This window comes from Eublepharis macularius, chromosome 2 (genome assembly GCF_028583425.1).
Source record: "Eublepharis macularius isolate TG4126 chromosome 2, MPM_Emac_v1.0, whole genome shotgun sequence".
NCBI classification, from domain to species: Eukaryota; Metazoa; Chordata; class Lepidosauria; order Squamata; family Eublepharidae; genus Eublepharis; species Eublepharis macularius.
Genome location: NC_072791.1, coordinates 154,604,196 through 154,621,236, shown reverse-complemented (window position 1 = coordinate 154,621,236; position 17,041 = coordinate 154,604,196). Strand labels below are relative to the sequence as shown.

The 17,041-nt window shown below is 44.8% G+C and overlaps 1 protein-coding gene across 1 annotated transcript in view; it reads left to right on the top strand.

The window, feature by feature from the left end:
• The window catches only part of CFAP65 (cilia and flagella associated protein 65), a 60,405-nt gene that overhangs the window by 30,352 nt on the left and 13,012 nt on the right, over positions 1 to 17,041 (top strand). Inside the window, exons 15-24 of the mRNA XM_054971639.1 lie at positions 4,214 to 4,372; positions 4,665 to 4,830; positions 4,914 to 5,042; positions 7,247 to 7,463; positions 8,431 to 8,559; positions 9,674 to 9,850; positions 10,364 to 10,430; positions 11,482 to 11,592; positions 13,164 to 13,355; positions 15,119 to 15,277. Coding sequence (XP_054827614.1) covers positions 4,214 to 4,372; positions 4,665 to 4,830; positions 4,914 to 5,042; positions 7,247 to 7,463; positions 8,431 to 8,559; positions 9,674 to 9,850; positions 10,364 to 10,430; positions 11,482 to 11,592; positions 13,164 to 13,355; positions 15,119 to 15,277 — 1,506 coding nt within the window. The remainder of the gene's footprint in view (positions 1 to 4,213; positions 4,373 to 4,664; positions 4,831 to 4,913; positions 5,043 to 7,246; positions 7,464 to 8,430; positions 8,560 to 9,673; positions 9,851 to 10,363; positions 10,431 to 11,481; positions 11,593 to 13,163; positions 13,356 to 15,118; positions 15,278 to 17,041) is intronic.

Here is a 17,041-nt window from a genome sequence, read left to right as displayed (position 1 = left end):
GTGGTGTCCCTGCTGCAGACAGAGGCTGTGAGACTGTCTAAGCAGCAGATGAACGCTGGAAGCCACGCTGCTGACACTGCTGCTAGAGGAATGGCTTCGGCGGTGGTCCTCAGGCGCCACTCCTGGTTGCGGTCTACGGCCCTGTCCCAAGAGGTGCGTTCCAGAGTGGAGAGCATGCCATTTGAGGGGGACTCGCTCTTTTCCAAAGCGACCGACGAGACCCTGAAGAAAAAGAAAGAGGACCGGCAGACGGCGCGGTCTTTGGGCCTGGCTCCAGCGGACAAGCCCTCCTCCAGGTCACGGTACGCTCCCCGATCTGGTCCTTACCATTACCAGGGCAGATACCATCAACAGCGGCCAGGCTACCAGCAGTATCCTGCCTACCAACAGCGGCCTTACCCTCCCGCACAACAGCAGAGGAGGCGTCGGCCCTTCAAGCCTCGTCCGGCACAACAACCGGCCCAGCAGAAGGATCAGCAGGGCACCGGGAGGCAGTACTGACGGGTCACGCCAGCCGTATCCCCGAACTTTTCGGACAGACTTAGTCCACTCCTCTCTGAGTGGGAGTCAATAACATCTGACTCATGGGTCTTAACTATTGTTGAACTGGGATACGGGCTGGAGTTCGTTGAACTGCCTAGATGCAGTTCACCCCTGACAGCTGTCAATAACACTATGGCCGAGCTGGATGCGGAGATCGTGTCGCTCTTGGCCAAAGGTGCTGTGGAAGAATTGCCCTATGAGGACTCTGTAAGGGGATTCTTCTCTAGGTTCTTCCTGGTCCCTAAGAAGGATGGGGGCTTACGTCCCATCTTGGATCTGAGGGGCCTTAATGCCTTCCTCAAGGTGACCAAATTCAAAATGGTAACGTTGGCGGCTGTGATCGCCTTGCTGAAACAGGGGGATTGGTTTGCGGTTCTTGACTTAAAAGACGCATACTTTCACGTGGGCATACGGAAGGAGCACAGGAAGTACCTGAGCTTTGTTTACCAGCAACGGGTTTTCCGGTATAAGGTGCTCCCCTTTGGCCTGTCCACTGCCCCACGAGTGTTCACTAAATGTGTGGCCCCTGTAGTTTCCTTCCTACGGGAAGAAGGCTGTACCATCTTTCCGTACCTCGATGACTGGCTCATCGTGGCTGAATCGGAGTCTAGGCTGGTGCAGGACATTGGCTTGGTACTTAGCACTTGCCAACGCCTGGGGCTCCTGGTGAACTTGGAGAAATCCAAACTGGTGCCCAACTGCAAGGTGTCCTACATTGGTGCACTGTTAGACTCTGTGGAGGGTAAGGCCCTGCTCCCCTTGGAGAGGGCTCGGTCCCTAAGGGGTCTAGTGTCCATGTTTAAAAGGAACCGGTTCCAGTCTGTGCGCACTATCCAGTGCTTACTAGGGCATATGGCAGCGGCCACCTCTGTGGTGCCTTTCGCTAGGCTGCGTATGCGCCCTCTACAGAACTGGTTTGTGCGGAGGTATGATGCTCTACTGCACCCTCCGTCCCTCAAATTCTCTATCCCGAGGGTCATCCTCTCCTCCTTGGACTGGTGGCTGTCTGATGACAACTTGTTTAGAGGGACCCCTTTCGGGTATCAACACCATGACATCACGGTTACCACTGATGCCTCTCTGTTGGGATGGGGGGCTTACTGTGGTGATGTGTCGGTACAAGATGTCTGGTCTGACAGGGAAAAGACCCTCCATATCAATGTGCTTGAACTAAGGGCCATTCGTTTCGCACTTGTGTCTCTTACAGCACTGCTGAGAAATCGTCATGTCTTGGTGCAGACGGACAACACGACTGCCATGTACTACGTGAATCAGCAGGGGGGCACAGTGTCCATGGCCCTGTGCCGGGAAGCCACACTCACTTGGCAGTGGGCTATCAAGAACGGCGTGTCGCTCCGTGCTATACACGTGGCTGGGTCGGACAATGCCCGGGCAGATGCCCTCAGCAGGGTCCCCTTGCTGGAACACGAGTGGGAACTGAACGTAGAGTACGTTGGGCCGATCTTCCAGATGTGGGGTCATCCAGTGATAGATGTGTTCGCCACTGCGGCGACCACCAAGGCCCACACGTTCTGTTCCAGGGCAGGGAGCGACCCCCTCTCTATTGGGGATGCCTTCCAGTTTACGTGGACGCAGGGCTTGCACTACATGTTTCCTCCGTTCCCCTTGATTCCCAGGGTCCTGTGCAAGATAGAGGAGGACGGGACGGACTGCATCCTAGTGGCCCCCTTCTGGCCACGGCAGGTTTGGTTCCCGAAGCTCCTGCGGATGTCCCAACGGACGTATGTGAGTCTGCCCCCTCGGCAAGACCTTCTCCTGAACGGGAGCCTAGTCCACCACGATCCCAGGAAGCTGCATCTAACGGCTTGGCGGATCGTTCCTCCCCGATAGGCTTTACTGACGAGGTGCAGAGGGTCCTCCTGAATGCTCGTCGGCCATCCACTAGGCGCGCTTATGCGGCCAAGTGGCGCAGGTTTGAGCTCTGGGCGCTTGCCAGAGGAGTGGTGCCCGAGAGCAGTCCCTTGGGGGTTGTGTTCGAGTATTTGTGCCACTTGCGTGGCCTGGGCTTGAAGGTTTCCTCCCTCAAGGTCCACCTGGCAGCGATATCAGCTGCTCACACCCGAGTTGAGGGTGCTACGGTGTTTTCTCACTCGCAATCCCGCCAGTTCCTTAAGGGCATGTACAATCTTTACCCACCTGTGTCTGCGCCAGTGCCTCGGTGGTCACTGTCCTTGGTGCTCTCACATCTCATGTTGCCTCCATTTGAACCTATGGCTACATGCCCCTTGGATATGCTATCCTACAAGGTAGCATTCTTGGTGGCCGTCACGTCGGCCAGAAGGGTCAGTGAGCTGTCTGCACTGCGATCTGACCCTCCCTTTCTTGTGTTTCATCCCAACAAGGTGGTCCTGCGTCCCTGCCTTGAGTTCCTGCCCAAGGTGGTGTCCGCCTTCCACCTCTCGCAGGATATCTCACTGCCTGCATTCTTTCCTCAACCCTCCTCTAAGGGGGAAAAGGCCCTCCATACCCTAGACTTGAAGAGGGCCCTAGCCTATTACCTGGATAGGACGAAGGGATTCCGCTCCAGTCCTCACCTGTTTGTATGTTTTGGGGCCAAGGACAAGGGTAACAGGGCTTCCTCACAGACCCTGTCTAGGTGGATTGTGACGGCCATTAGCAAGGCCTATTCCCTGGCGGGAGTGGCTTGCCCGCTTCATGTCAGAGCCCACTCCACGCGGTCCCAAGCATCCTCTTCGGCACTCCTCAGGGGGGTGCCCCTGGTTAACATTTGTAAAGCAGCCACATGGTCCTCTGCAGACACCTTTGTCAGGCATTACGCCGTTGATGTCAATGCGGAGCAGGATGTATCTGTGGCCAAGGCTGTCTTACACTCCCTCTTTTCCTGAGGGAGTTTTGGTATGACTTTCTTGACGTACCTGTTGGGTACCCTTGAGTGAAAGTGTGTATATATGTACCTGGGGGTGTGTATATATGTAAATATTGAATATTGTCCTTACACAGTATTTTTACATAGATGTATATATGCATATCTATTTATTGTTGATCTTGTTTGCTTAATAAAATTGTGTTGGACTTCACCCCCGCCTTCCTTCTTGTGTGAAGCTTGGTACACTCCCATGTGTGGAGGCACAGAAGAACGAAGATGAAAACAGGGTTAACATACCTGTAACTTATGTTCATCGAGTTCTTCTGTGCTGACACACAACCCTCCCTCCTACCCCGCTGTGAACTCCAATGCACAATACTGTGATGGCTGTAACGGATATTGGTGTTTTTAAGGTGTTACGGCTGAAGTGTGTTGGTCAAGCGGCGGCAAGGGAGAACTGAGGGAAGGGGCCGTTGGTCGCTGGAGGATCACGTGACCGTTTGGGCGGGAAAACGGTCGCTGAGGCGCGCGACAAACGGCCCCTTCGGAGCCATGGAAGCTCTAGAAAATTCTCCGGCGGCTGGCCTGCGCCTGCGCAGTCCCCATGTGTGTCAGCACAGAAGAACTCGATGAACATAAGTTACAGGTATGTTAACCCTGTTATATACAGGATTTCACAGGAAGAAAAAAATGGCTGAGATAGAGTAGAATGAGTGAGAAGATACAAGTGGGTTTCCTTGTATCTTTAAAAGACTTATGCATTATGCATTTTGGACAGTCATAATACTCTGACCATTTTTTTTCACTTGCATGTGATTTCAGGCTCAGACATGGACCTTCAGTCCTAGTGAGGAGATCAAATATCTTCTGCGGACTTGGGTGATGGTGTGGAGAGATCAAGAGATACTGGATGACAAGGCCCCAGAGAGTGTTCGTTATCCATTGCGGGTTATTGGTGAGGGAGCACTGGCCACCATAACAGTAAGTTACAACATTTGGAAGAGTGCAGAATGTTAGAGGAAGATAGAAACACTATTATAGAGCTGCCCATTGAAGCAAATTCAGATTGCACCCTAGCACCCATGGCCTCCCAGTTGGTATTGACACAAGCCTCTGAAGCAGACCTGTAGGTCATGGTGGGTTGAATATCAACACTGACCTGTCTTTACAATAGTCTTTTCCCTCATCAACCTGAGTAGCAGTGTGTATTTAGAAGAACTTCCTGTCACCTGTTTTGCTTGATGGACATGATCCTTCTGTATTTGGGCTGCAGGCACAAGAGGAGCAGCTGGATGTTGGTAGTATCTTGGTTGGCAAAACACAGTCATGTGAACTTGTGTTATTAAATAATGGGAGCTGTTCCCTAAAATATGTACTCAGTGTGGAGCAGAAGATCACTGGACCATGTGCCCCTGAAGAAGTTGCAAATGACCCACTAGGTATTTATTAGAAGCGCAAATCTTTGTAGCTGCCTCTGTTCTTCTCTCCTTACTCATACCATTTCTATCCCCCACCCCCCCAGCAATAGAACTTGACCACTACAGAGGAACAATTCCTGCCCGGGGAAAGATATTGTTGCGAGCAACTCTTAGCCCAGCCCGTCGGTTGCACTACACTTGGACAGTCTTCTATGCCCTCTTCCCTGTGAAAGGTGAGCAGTTAGGGGAACTGGAAAGTACTAAATCAATCCTCAAAACAAGCACATTATGTATTTGTATGAGGGTAGGAGTGGTGGAGCTGGATTCCACATCAGATAAAAAGACTGTCCTTGCTTCACTGCATATTTAACTTGCCAAAAAGCTTGGGTAGCTTCAAGCTGTGTGATGAACTGTGTGAGGCAAAGGGAGCTCATCTTTTGCTTCCTATATGTTGCTTCCTATATGTTGTCACAGCATCCTATCCTTTGCCATTTTGACCATCTTAGGTCTATTTCTGGCACAAGAGCTCAGCGTCTCCCTTGTGAATCAAAGGGCCTTTCTTCATACTCTTTTTATCCTTTGTGGAATATTCCTTCAAACTCAAGTGGAGTGGTAACAGTGTGACATCTTACCCTTATGCAACATACTCAGAAACATACTCCAAAATATAAACTGGTTTGTGTGCTCCAGAATGGGGGAGGAAAATATGCATCCTCGAAGGAATCTGGGCAGTGGGAGCCATTGACCAGGCTTAGAGGAGTTTCCTTTAAGTGTCATTAATGGTGCCTGTTTTGGAATTAGTAGTTTCATCTTATGGTTTTGCCCAACACGTGCAGTACATGACTGAGGACATAACAAATGGGCTTCAATGGTCTTTAATGCCATGAAATCTCTCTTCAGCCTTGAAATGGCATTTTTGTGAAAGGTGATTTTTAAATATTTCAGTAAATATGTATAATACCCATGGGGAAGTGGAGAGCTCTTAGTTAGCATTACCTGGGCTGGAAGCAGCAAGAGGTCCAATAGAGATCTATATTGTTGCTGTTTTGGAATCTGGGTAGAATTATTAGTTGTGCTATCTACTTTCAGCATCTGCTTGCACCCAAAATGCTCACTTGTGTATTTGAAAACAAGCAAATGTTACAAAGTTACGATAACCCAGTTATGGAACTGGGGAGCGCTTAACAGTACAGACAAGAAATCAGTAGCTTATGAGAAAGGTGTTTTGTGAAACTCCTGCTTAGCTCAACTTCTCTTTTTCTGTAGCTGTAAAGCCAAAAGAAACTGACAAGACGCTTCTCCAGATGCAGCTCCACTGAGGGGCTCTTTTTGTCTGTTGCATTTATTGTTATTACATATTTGTTACAAGCTCACTTTTTCATTTTTTTATTCAGAGCAGCAGTGGGTTTTTTCCTCACTCCTACAGATTTTAAAGACTTTGTGTCTTCTGTATTGGAGCACAGAATCAATGTTTAGAAGTGTGTGTGCATGCATGTATGTGCGTGCGTGCATGCGTATGCCTGCGCATGCATGTGTATGGAGTGGAAAGAAGAAATAATCAGAACATTTCTTTCTTCTCCCATTCCTTTTATTTGTTCCTGACAGTGGAGAGATTGTGAAGGACTTTGCAGGAAAGCACAGCTGTTACTTGCTGTCACCTAGATTCAGCACAGAAATTATTGTGGGGACCAGATCTGGGGAGGGAGGAGACAAGGGAACTATATTTACTTAGGATATTTATTTCTAGCTGAAACCTCTTCACTATTTATTCACTATACAAAGTTTCAAGGCAAAGTTTCCTTCCCACTCTCTTTTGCCCAAAGCTTCTAGATAAAATCCTCCTCATAAGCCCTTTCTCATCTAAGACAACAGCAATTGTATCAGCCCTTCCTACCACAGACCTTCTTGTCAATGGGTCATTGAAAAACTGTGAAATTTGCAGAACCTCATTAACCAACAAGCCTAATAGCAATGAATCTTGGAGAAGAATCACGTTTTCCCAGGAACAGCAGATTAACAACAACAACATTATTTGATTTATATACTGCCCTTCAGGACAACTTAACACCTACTCAGAGAAGTTTACAAAGTATGTTATTATTATCCCCACAACAATCATCCTGTGAGATGAGTGGGGCTGAGAGAGTTCTGGAAGAGCTGTGACTGACCCAAGGTCACCCAGCTGGCTTCAAGTGGAGGAGTGGGGAATCAAACCCAGCTCTCCAGATTAGCGTTCTGCCGCTCTTAACTATTACACCAAACTGGCTTGGAATGTTGGGGAAATGAAATGTTTTCAATGGAAAGGGGAAAATACGGAGGGAAGGGGGCAGGAGATGCATTTTTTGAGTTATAAAATTGTCTGTAACAGTAGCATGTTATATTTCTTGATATCTCCACTGCAATGACTTTTCTCTCTCTCCTCTACCCTGCCCTAAAGCCATGGAGCTTCTTGGGGGAAAGCAGCCAGTCTGTATTGTGACAGCAACAGGCACCTATCCATTCATCTGCATCTCTGATGCTTGTGGGACAGGCAGTGCCCGTGGCATCAGCAAGCTGCACCTTTGGCGGCTTCTCTCTCTTGAAACTCTGAATAAGTATCTGGAGCGAGATCCAACTGCGCAGGAGCTTACCTTCAGAGTGCCTACCAGGCACAGGTAAAAGGTTTTGTTCTTTTGTTCATTTTCAACCCTCTAACTATAACAGGGATGCAGCTGCACCATAACATGAGTATAGAGGCCCTGCTTCAGGTGCTTCCACCTTCTGAGATTTGGAGGGGAAAATCCAGGAGAGGGCCTTCTCAGTTATGGCACCCAAATTCTGGAATTCTCTCTCAACGAAACTCTCCTGTCTCCTTCTGTTGCCATCTTTTGCCGGTGGGTGAAGACATTTTCATTTTTTCTGATGTTCCCTCTCATCAGTGATCCTGCCTTCCTGCTCTGTGTTTTAATTGATGTTTTTATGTTTCTGTATATATATTGTAGCTTTGTTTTTGTTTTAATGATGAGATTTTTGTTTGATTTTAATGGTTTTTAAGATGTTTTTATATATTTATGTTTTTAAGGTGTGTGTGTGTGTGTGTGTGTATGTATGTGTGTGTTTTAAAATGGTTTTATATATGTTTTTAATCTTTTAGCACCTTGGCCACCCTGATGAGAACAGAAATTCAGGGTATACATTTTGTTTGTAAATAATAACAATTATTTCAGTGGATCTGACGAAGAGAACTTGATTCTCAAAAGCTTATGCTACAATAAAATTGGTTAGTCTTAAAGGTGCTACTGGACTCTTTTTGAATTATTTCAGTGTAAGCTTTCATGAATCAGAGAAGTGAGCTCTGAGTCTCAAACTCTTATTCTGCGAAAATTCTATCAGCCTTTTTTTCTGATACAAAGTAACATAGCTGCCCATCTGGAATTTCAAGCCTCTAGTTGCTCTGCCTTCTCTGTTCATATGCAGAAACACTCCTCCTCATTTCTTCAGAGTCTGAAAGTCACCTTCCTTCCTTTCATTTCTCTAACATTCAGAAGTCAAAATTTAATGATGTATTTGGGGATATGCAGACTACCAAGAAACACTTTTACACATGCATTTTTCTCACATACATTTCTCTTTAACCTGCAGCACGCAACGAATCCCCCCTGTTTACACACCTGTCATGCTGGATTTCAATTTTGGTGCTGCTCCTGTCAGAAGTGAGCCCTCTACGGTGGTGCTAATGCTGCAAAACAATGGGGAGATGCCTGTGAACTGGTGAGTAATCATTCTGTGACCCTAATCAGGGAATAGTTCTAAGAGTTTCTTGAATAACTCATATTGTCCTGACTATTAGTGTTTAGAATGAGAGAGGATCTTGACCCTCGTTATGGCACAACTAAATCAGGGGAGTCAGGGAATGGAATATGCTTGTGATGTTTTAAAATCCCTCTCACATCTTGGTCTGTCTAGAGCCTGAGGTGGAAAGGGAGGCTGCAGTTAAGGACCAGCTGAGCTGTATACATGTGCATGGAGAGACAAGGTCGATTATAATGGCAACAAGACTGTGGATGTGGATCAGAGCTGTACATATGGCAATTTTTTTAAGGAGCACAGAAAAGCACACAATATGGTGTCGAGGATACAAATTAACACACTGACAATTTTAGTTTTCATTTAAAGGCAGGGAGTTACTAACCTATATGACTATGAAGGTTTATTATTAAAATTATTCCACTCTCATTTTTCTAACTAAAAGATGAAAAATAGATATGCTTGGAGGTGTAGGCAATGACTACTTAAGTCTTAGAAGAAAGAAAGTGCCAGAAAAAAAGATTTCCAGGAGGAAGATTCATAGCCTGTTTGGCTCTTTGCCCTTCCCTTGGACTAGCAAAACCAGAACAAACTACCAAGATAGTAAAAATGCAGAGAGCCAAGCTACAAGTGACGCCTTACACAGGTTGGACACTTGTCAGCTTCCCTCAAGTTTTGATGGGAAATGTAGGCGTCCTGGTTTTACAGCTTGGCCCTCCTTTACAGCTGCAAGACCAGGATGCCTACATTTCCTATCAAAACTTGAGGGAAGCTGACAAGTGTCCAACCTGTGTCAGGCATAAATTGTGACATATAAGGGAAGTCTTATACATTTTCTCAGCTTGCATATTATGCATATAGGTGCAGAATTTGGATGGTTTATGTATAGATATTTGTCTTTAAAAAGTCAGGTACACCAAACATGTTCAGGTTTTTGGAGTTTTGTTTGTGAGACCATCCAGGAGGCAGCATATTATTTGCTTGCTACTCTTCTGGATATTAGATCTTAGTAATCTTTGCTTTTTAATAGTGAGTTGTGTCTGATTCTCTCTTATCTTGGCTGATGGATGCTTCCCAGGACATTTCTGTTTCCTTCTGACCAGAAGATTGACATGGAATACTGGGCAGAAAGTGCTGAGTTTGACCCCAGTGAGCTGCACCAGATGCGGATCCAGGATAACCAACTTTTTAGTATCTGTCCCAAGGCAGGAAATCTTCTTCCAGGGCAAGAGCAATCTATACATCTATCCCACAGGTATCCACAAAGTTGGTTCCTTCCTTCCTCCCTTCCTCCCTTCCCTCAACTCCCTCTTTCTAGTGGGAGCTGATCTCATATGCTGTCAGCTCCTGTATTGATTAGGGTTCATCAACACAGCTCCCGTGCATATGAGATCTGGCATGAAAAGGCACAATCATATTAATCCAGAACCAGATCTTTCCACACAAATACACACAGGGACATGTCCAGGGCTCCATGAAATAGAGGGTAGGGAACACACTGCTTCCACTTTCCCCAGAGCCTGATCCTTGGATGTCCTGAGCTTATGCATAGGGCCCAGAAACCACTGCAATTCTAGGTGGTCTCTCTTCTTTGCCATCCATACATAGTTGCCCTTCTGCCCGGGAAGATCTTTACACAGCAATGCAGCTCTTTATCGAAGTGAATTGTCCCTAATTTACTGTTTAAGACAGGGTTTTCTAGCTCAAACTTTGAAACAGTTTCATCTATGTGCAGTTCTGATACTTGTGCTTGTTCTTGCCCTGCCAGACATGATTTCATTGGTACTGACCGACTCCCAGTGCTGTTGAAGATCGACCATGGTCGAGAAATTCTGGTATGATCCTGTTTCCACTGCTAGTATGGCAATAGGAGTAATTGTTTTCCTGAAGTGCTTTCATTCAGGTGGTGGCATAGATTTTTAAAATTCCCTCTCTTCATAATGTATTCAAGACCTCAAGTGCTATATCCACAAGCTTCTTTATTGTCTGCTTTGTTATACTGTGTGACCTCAGTAGTGCAATAATTTTCTCTTCAAGAACTACATCTCTGGAAACTGTTCTCTCATTTCAACTCTTCTTAAGTTTGTCTTCCCACACCTGAGATTCTGTGGCCTTTTTGGGGAACAGATTAGCTCACTAGCTATCTCTTCTGAGCAAAAATAGGCGCCACAGCTCTTGATTACTTTATATTAGCTCTCCCTTTTTATCTCTAATGTTTCCATTATCAGCCTGGGCTTGAATACTGATCTCACCTTGCTTTCCCTGTCTCTCCCCACAACATGTCTGTTTGAATCAGTCACCCTGCGCTCTAGTGGGCACCCCTCTTACGCTCCATTGAGCCTCTACTAGGTGCCCACCATTCTCCCAAGATAATGAGAGAGAACAATGTGTTCCCATCAATCTTTTTAGTTCCTTTTTCCCCCATCAGGGATTATTGTCAGCTGAAAATTCAGCTTGTTGAGCAAGCTGTGAAAATAGAGGCTTAACTGTGCCTTTGTGCAAAGCCTTTGAATGGGCTCCCTTAGCTCAGCCCTCTTGGCATGAGTCTTGGTGGCTGCCTAGTAGGGAAGCTGATTTTGGAGTGCAGGAGTATAGGCCTCATATCTAGCGAGGTGGCCAGAAACTCTCAAGCTGCGAACCAGAGGGCAAATCTGTGTGGGAATTAATGAGGAGAGGAGACCCTCCGGCAGTGCTCCAGAACTGTTCCCATGAGGTTGTGCTGATTTTTTTGCAAGCATGGAAATGGATGACAGCTCATTTCATATACTACCCTTCTTTCTATATCTCCTCTTTGAAACAAGCCTGAGATGCCTTATGTACTTGTGATGATATAGACATAACAGCCTTTCTTTTTCTTTCCCTTTTTAAAAAATTCTGCATCTTCAGCTGAATTTTATTGGTGTGACATTGGACCTAGAGCGTCACTACATTCACTTCACTTCAACCAAGCATGTATTCACACCCATTGCTATTGGCACCTGTGACCCCCCTAAACAGGTGAGAGATCGGAGGTAAATGTACTGTCTTTTCTAGCTCCCCAGCCTCGCTTCCCACAATAAAATGTTAAAAAGCAGTGTGAAGAAAAGGAACTTTAGTGGCCAGGTTTGTATATATAGGAGGGAACCTCTCAAGAGATGCAATTTAAACTCAGGACAATGGGTGGCAGGAGAAGCATCATCCTGTGAAGCATCATCTCATGACTGATGGCTGCAGATTATGAGGCAAGTCAGGTAGGGATACCCTCATGATTGCCTTGGAAAACCAAAGCGGGGGGGGGGGCATTTGCAGGGGAGAGTTGCTGGACAGAAGTGGTGAGCTTAACCTTTCCCCACCTGATGATTGCCTCTCCACCCCAGCATAGGCCATTATAAACTCATTTTCGGTGCAATCCTAAACACAGTTACTCCACTTTAAGCCCATTGACTGGAGTAACTGTTTAGAATTGCTCTGTTTTTCACCCATCTGTCTGTGAGATAGAAATACTGATAATATGTCTAATTAGAAAAGGCAGTTTTTTTTGGGGGGGGGGGGAGGCATTTGCATGGGATGACCAGCAGGGACAAGAAGGATTAAGCATCCCTCCTCTCTTCCACTGGCATTTCCATACAAATGATTCCAGTCCTACATTTGCAAGTAATTTGGCAAATATGTATTTGGGAATTTTGTTTTGCTGAGGTAACATGCCATTCTGGCCAGAGTCAGTGTCCTATAGGTTTAAACAGTCTACAGCTATCCATCTTTGAGAAAAGTGTGATTTTTTTTTTGTAATTATCACACACTCTACAGTCAGTTTTGAGTATCTAGCCTGTTAGAAATTTGTTACTGGAGAACATCCATTGTCCCTGTGAATTTTATTTGCACATGGTAGAGGGAGCAAAGGAGAATTCTTGTCAAATACAGGGCTTTTTTTCAGCTGGAATGAGGTGGAACGGAGTTCCGGCACCTCTTGAAAATGGTCACATGGCTGGTGGCCATGTGTGGTGCGGAGGGCAATCTAAATTCCCCTCTGTCTGGAGATCAGGGGGCGGGGCCACCGGCCATGTTACCATTTTCGCTGAGGGCAATTTAAACTTTAAAAAACTCCCCCCTTGTTCCAGCTGACTCAAAGTGACCTTATTGTGTGGTCCTGGGAGCGTGCGCACACTTTGCACGCGTGCAAGTGGTGCCAGGGGCACCACCTCCCGCCAGAAGTTGCCCCCTGTGCTGGCAACCCACTGAGTTCCACCACCTCTTTTCCCAGAAAAAAAGCCTTGGTCAAATATATGGTTTACTTTCATTCTATTGAAGTGCTCTCAGAATTATGTGAAAGGATATGGGTCAGTAGCTAGTTGCTACCAATATCATAATGTTCTTGTTGATAGATATATGGATAGATAATTTGGTAATTCTCATGGAGAATTACCTCAAAATGTTCTCTCCATCAGATATTAGCAAGCAAGATCAGGGATTATGTAGTGATGAATACAAAAGGAGTTGCGCTGAATCGAAAAAACCATGGTCCATGGGAGCATCCTGGCCGGTAGGGCTGACTATACTTTCAGCAGTAAACTTGTCTTTTTTTCTTGTAGATCTATGAACTGTACAATGGAGGTTCTACAAAAGTAGTTTATGAAATCCAGGTGGATGCTTTGATGAAAGTTCAAGAAGAAAATTACCAGCATGCAGTGTTTGTCTGTTTAAGGCCAAAAGGAGAGATTGGTCCAGGCTTGACTGCTCATACTGAGTGGATCTTTTCCCCACTGGAAGCCAAAATGTATTCAGTAAGGCTCTCCTCCCCAAGGATAACCACTTTCCTTTAAAAATTGGACAGATATACCACATTAATGCTGCCCACTTACCCGATTAGGACTCGTGTCAGCTGCTCTTATCTTTCTAATATATTCATATCCAGCACACTGCCCATAACTGCTGATGACTTAACTTGTTCTGTGAACTGCTTCTTGGGTCTCTCCAGCTCCCCCCCCACCCACCTCCTTTCTTGGGACTGAGCTGTATATTGCAGAGGAAAGTTGCATAATGGTACAAAGCTGATGAACCACCATGACCCTTTTATGACTCTAAGCAGTTATTCAGAGCATGCCGAAATTGTATTTCAACCTTTGCATGATATTCCTCCAACTGATTTTCTTCAATAGCATCCTGTTTGTGTTTAATAGATTATGGTGGTCCCAGAACCTAGTTATGTGCAATTGCATAGAAGAAGGGGAACATATAATCTCTTAAGAAATTAAAATAACATTTCACAAAACAAAATTTCACTGGGGTGAGTGTAGTGGGTTAGCTTTTCTTTGCCTTTGGGGAAAAAAAGCTGGATGAGAAACTTTGAGCTGGTAGTTGAACAGTGAGGATGTATATAGGTAAAAGGTAAAGGTAGTCCCCTGTGCAAGCACCGAATCATTACTGACCCATGGGGGGACATCACATCACAACGTTTTCTTGGCAGACTTTTTACGGGGTGGTTTGCCATTGCCTTCCCCAGCCATCTACACTTTACCCCCCAGAAACTGGGTACTCATTTTACCGACCTCAAAAGGATGGAAGGCTGAGTCAACCTTGAGCCGGCTACATGAACCTGGCTTCCGCCAGGATCGGAATCAGGTCATGAGCAGAACTTGGGCTGTAGTACTGCAGCTTACTACTCTGCACCACGAGGTACTTGGAGAATAATAATAATACATGTTTTGAAAAGTTCACAAATGTTGTAATTATGGGGTAGGGGAAGGAGGTGGGATAAATGCTACTTATTACATTATTATTACATTTCCTCTAATCTAGTGGGTGAACAGACTCTATATCCATACAACCACATTTTATACAACAGTTACAACTATTTGGGGAAATTGTCACATAAGTTTCAAAATATTGCAGATTGAATTCCAGGAAGACATAACTGCAGAAGAAACACAGCCTTGAAGGAAGATATGTGGACATGATGAACTAATAATTAAAAATTGTAAAGTGGGAAGAAATGTTTGATTTGTATGCACAATGGTTTATAGCCTATCAAAAATACTGGGATGGGTGAACTTTTCCTTGTGACCAGATATAATAAAACTGAGCTCCTTGGATTGTAGCCATGCTTAAATTTAAGGAGGATTCAGTCCTGGAACCTTTTTCAGGGTTCAGCCCTGGCACATATAACAATACTGAGGGGAATAGTACCACTGTGCATGTGAAGATGACACTTCCCTTTACATGTCAAAGAGTGCATCTTCCAAAGTTGTGGTCCTCCAGCAGCTTGGTTTTTAAAGAAATTAACCAATGATTGAAATCTGATGCCAGTTCCTTTAGCATTTCAATTTGGAAAGTCTTTGTCCAAGAAACATCTTCCATCTCTCTTTACTAACTCACCAGGGCCCAGGTATGCCCATCCCTCCCTAAAATTGGTAATGAGTTTATCTGAAATTCCAGGATGGCCGCTATGTTCCAAACAATGCAATTTTTACCCTTGACTAAATCCAGAGCAAAACAGGTCCTTACAACTGCAGCTTTCCCCCCGCCCCCACCCCACCTCTCTTCCTAGGTGGATGTGCCTATCCATATCCTTGAGGGAGACTCTGCTCTGATCACCTTCCAGGGAATAGGCTATGATCCACATGTTATGAACGAGGCAGCACAGTTTGATACAATGGTATCTCCTGTCACAGCACCAGGATCTGCAAAATTAACAGTGCCTAGATTGGTAAGTATCAGAAGTTACTGATTTCTAGCAATGCTTGAGAAGGCATTGAACAGGTATTTCAAATTGCCATTGGGAATGAATCCTTGGTGCTGGAATATCCTCTTCTTCTTTTTGTTGTGCAGTTTTAATGTAGTAATAGCTATTCTGGAAGGTATTTTCCCACTAAATACAATGGTGATATTAGTACAGTTGGTTCATTTAAACCAGACCTGTGCAACATGTGACCCATGAACCACAAAATCATTGAGGGTTTTTTTCCCAGTCACCTGGTCAGTCACAATATGTAGCTCCCATGCTGCATGCATTTCAAGGGCTGTATGCTGTGTGAGCATCTTTTAGACTGTGTGTGTGCCAGCCTAATCCAAAAATCAGTTATATATTGAATGTGCTATACTGATCAGTCTATGCAAAAATTTAATTATTAAAACTATAAGCCCATCTTTCGCCCCAGCATGTTGGGTAACAACAAATAAAACAAAATGCAACAGACTGAAGAAAAGATACTATTAGAATGTTCTGTCCTAGTTAAATGGTCCCCCAAACCCTTTAAAAGAACTGAGACTCAACAAGCTTTTGAAAAATGAGAATGCTATTCCACAGAATGTGGTCTGCCACAGAGAAAGAATGTGCATGACACATCACCATCAATGCTTGTATGACGGGACAGAAAACAAAGCATGATCAGAGGAATGCAGTTGGTCACATAGTGAGATGTTCTTTCAAGTACAGAGAGACAAAATGGGCAGCCAGTACAAAGGTCTTAATATTGGAATAATATGAGTTTTAAGCTCTCATAAATAATTACTCTCATCAACAACCTGACCACCACATTCTGTACTTACAGTTTCCAAATTATCTTCAAGTGTAGCCTATGTACAGTATGTTACAGTATACAGTCCTCAAATTTACTGAATACTGTAACATATTGTACATAGGCTACGCTTGATTCAACATGGCTGAATCAAGAAAAGGTGCTATTTTATGTACCAAAGACCTACAAAAATGTTCTTTGGGCTACTACGTTCCACCTTTTCGAACAAAAGGATCCAAAAGGACTCTTAACAGAATCTGCTGAAGAAAGAAACATCTCTAGTTGGCAATGCAACATCACCCAAAACCTTAGTCTTACCAACCAGCATTACCTTCATCTCCTGGATTCAGTTTCAGTGTGTTCTTCCTCAGTGACTTGACCATGGCTGCCAGGCACTGATTCAGAACAAAGTCTGCCACATCTGGAAGTTTATTGAAAGAGATATATAGTTGCACATCAGCAATATATTGGTAACAAACAACCATTCACAAAGCAACAGACAGTTTAAAGGATGTTACTTAAATAACACTGAACCCAGGATAAATTCAGCTTTTGGATTCTTCCTTGCCTATCACTTTTTGGATCCTGTTACAAGGAAACAATCTGGACCATTTCAGAGATGTACTCCTAATCCCTACCCTTGCTTTCAAAAGATGCAACAATAAATTATGATTGACTATAGCAGTGGTGAGATCAGTATTAGCAAGTAGGCATTCCCCTTATCTGTCTGTAGGTAAAGATTGTCTACCAGGACTATAGGACAGTCTCTGTCTTCAAACCAAGCCTGAAGCCAGATTTAAAAGAGGCAAAGGTAGATGTGTCATCTAGGAACCTCTGCAGTTGCTCTGCTACAAACTGTTCAATAATTTCCCCATAAAATTTTAAGTTAGAAACAGGCCTAAAATTAATCTGGACATGTTTCTGTAGAGCATTTTTTGTCAAAAGTAGACAAA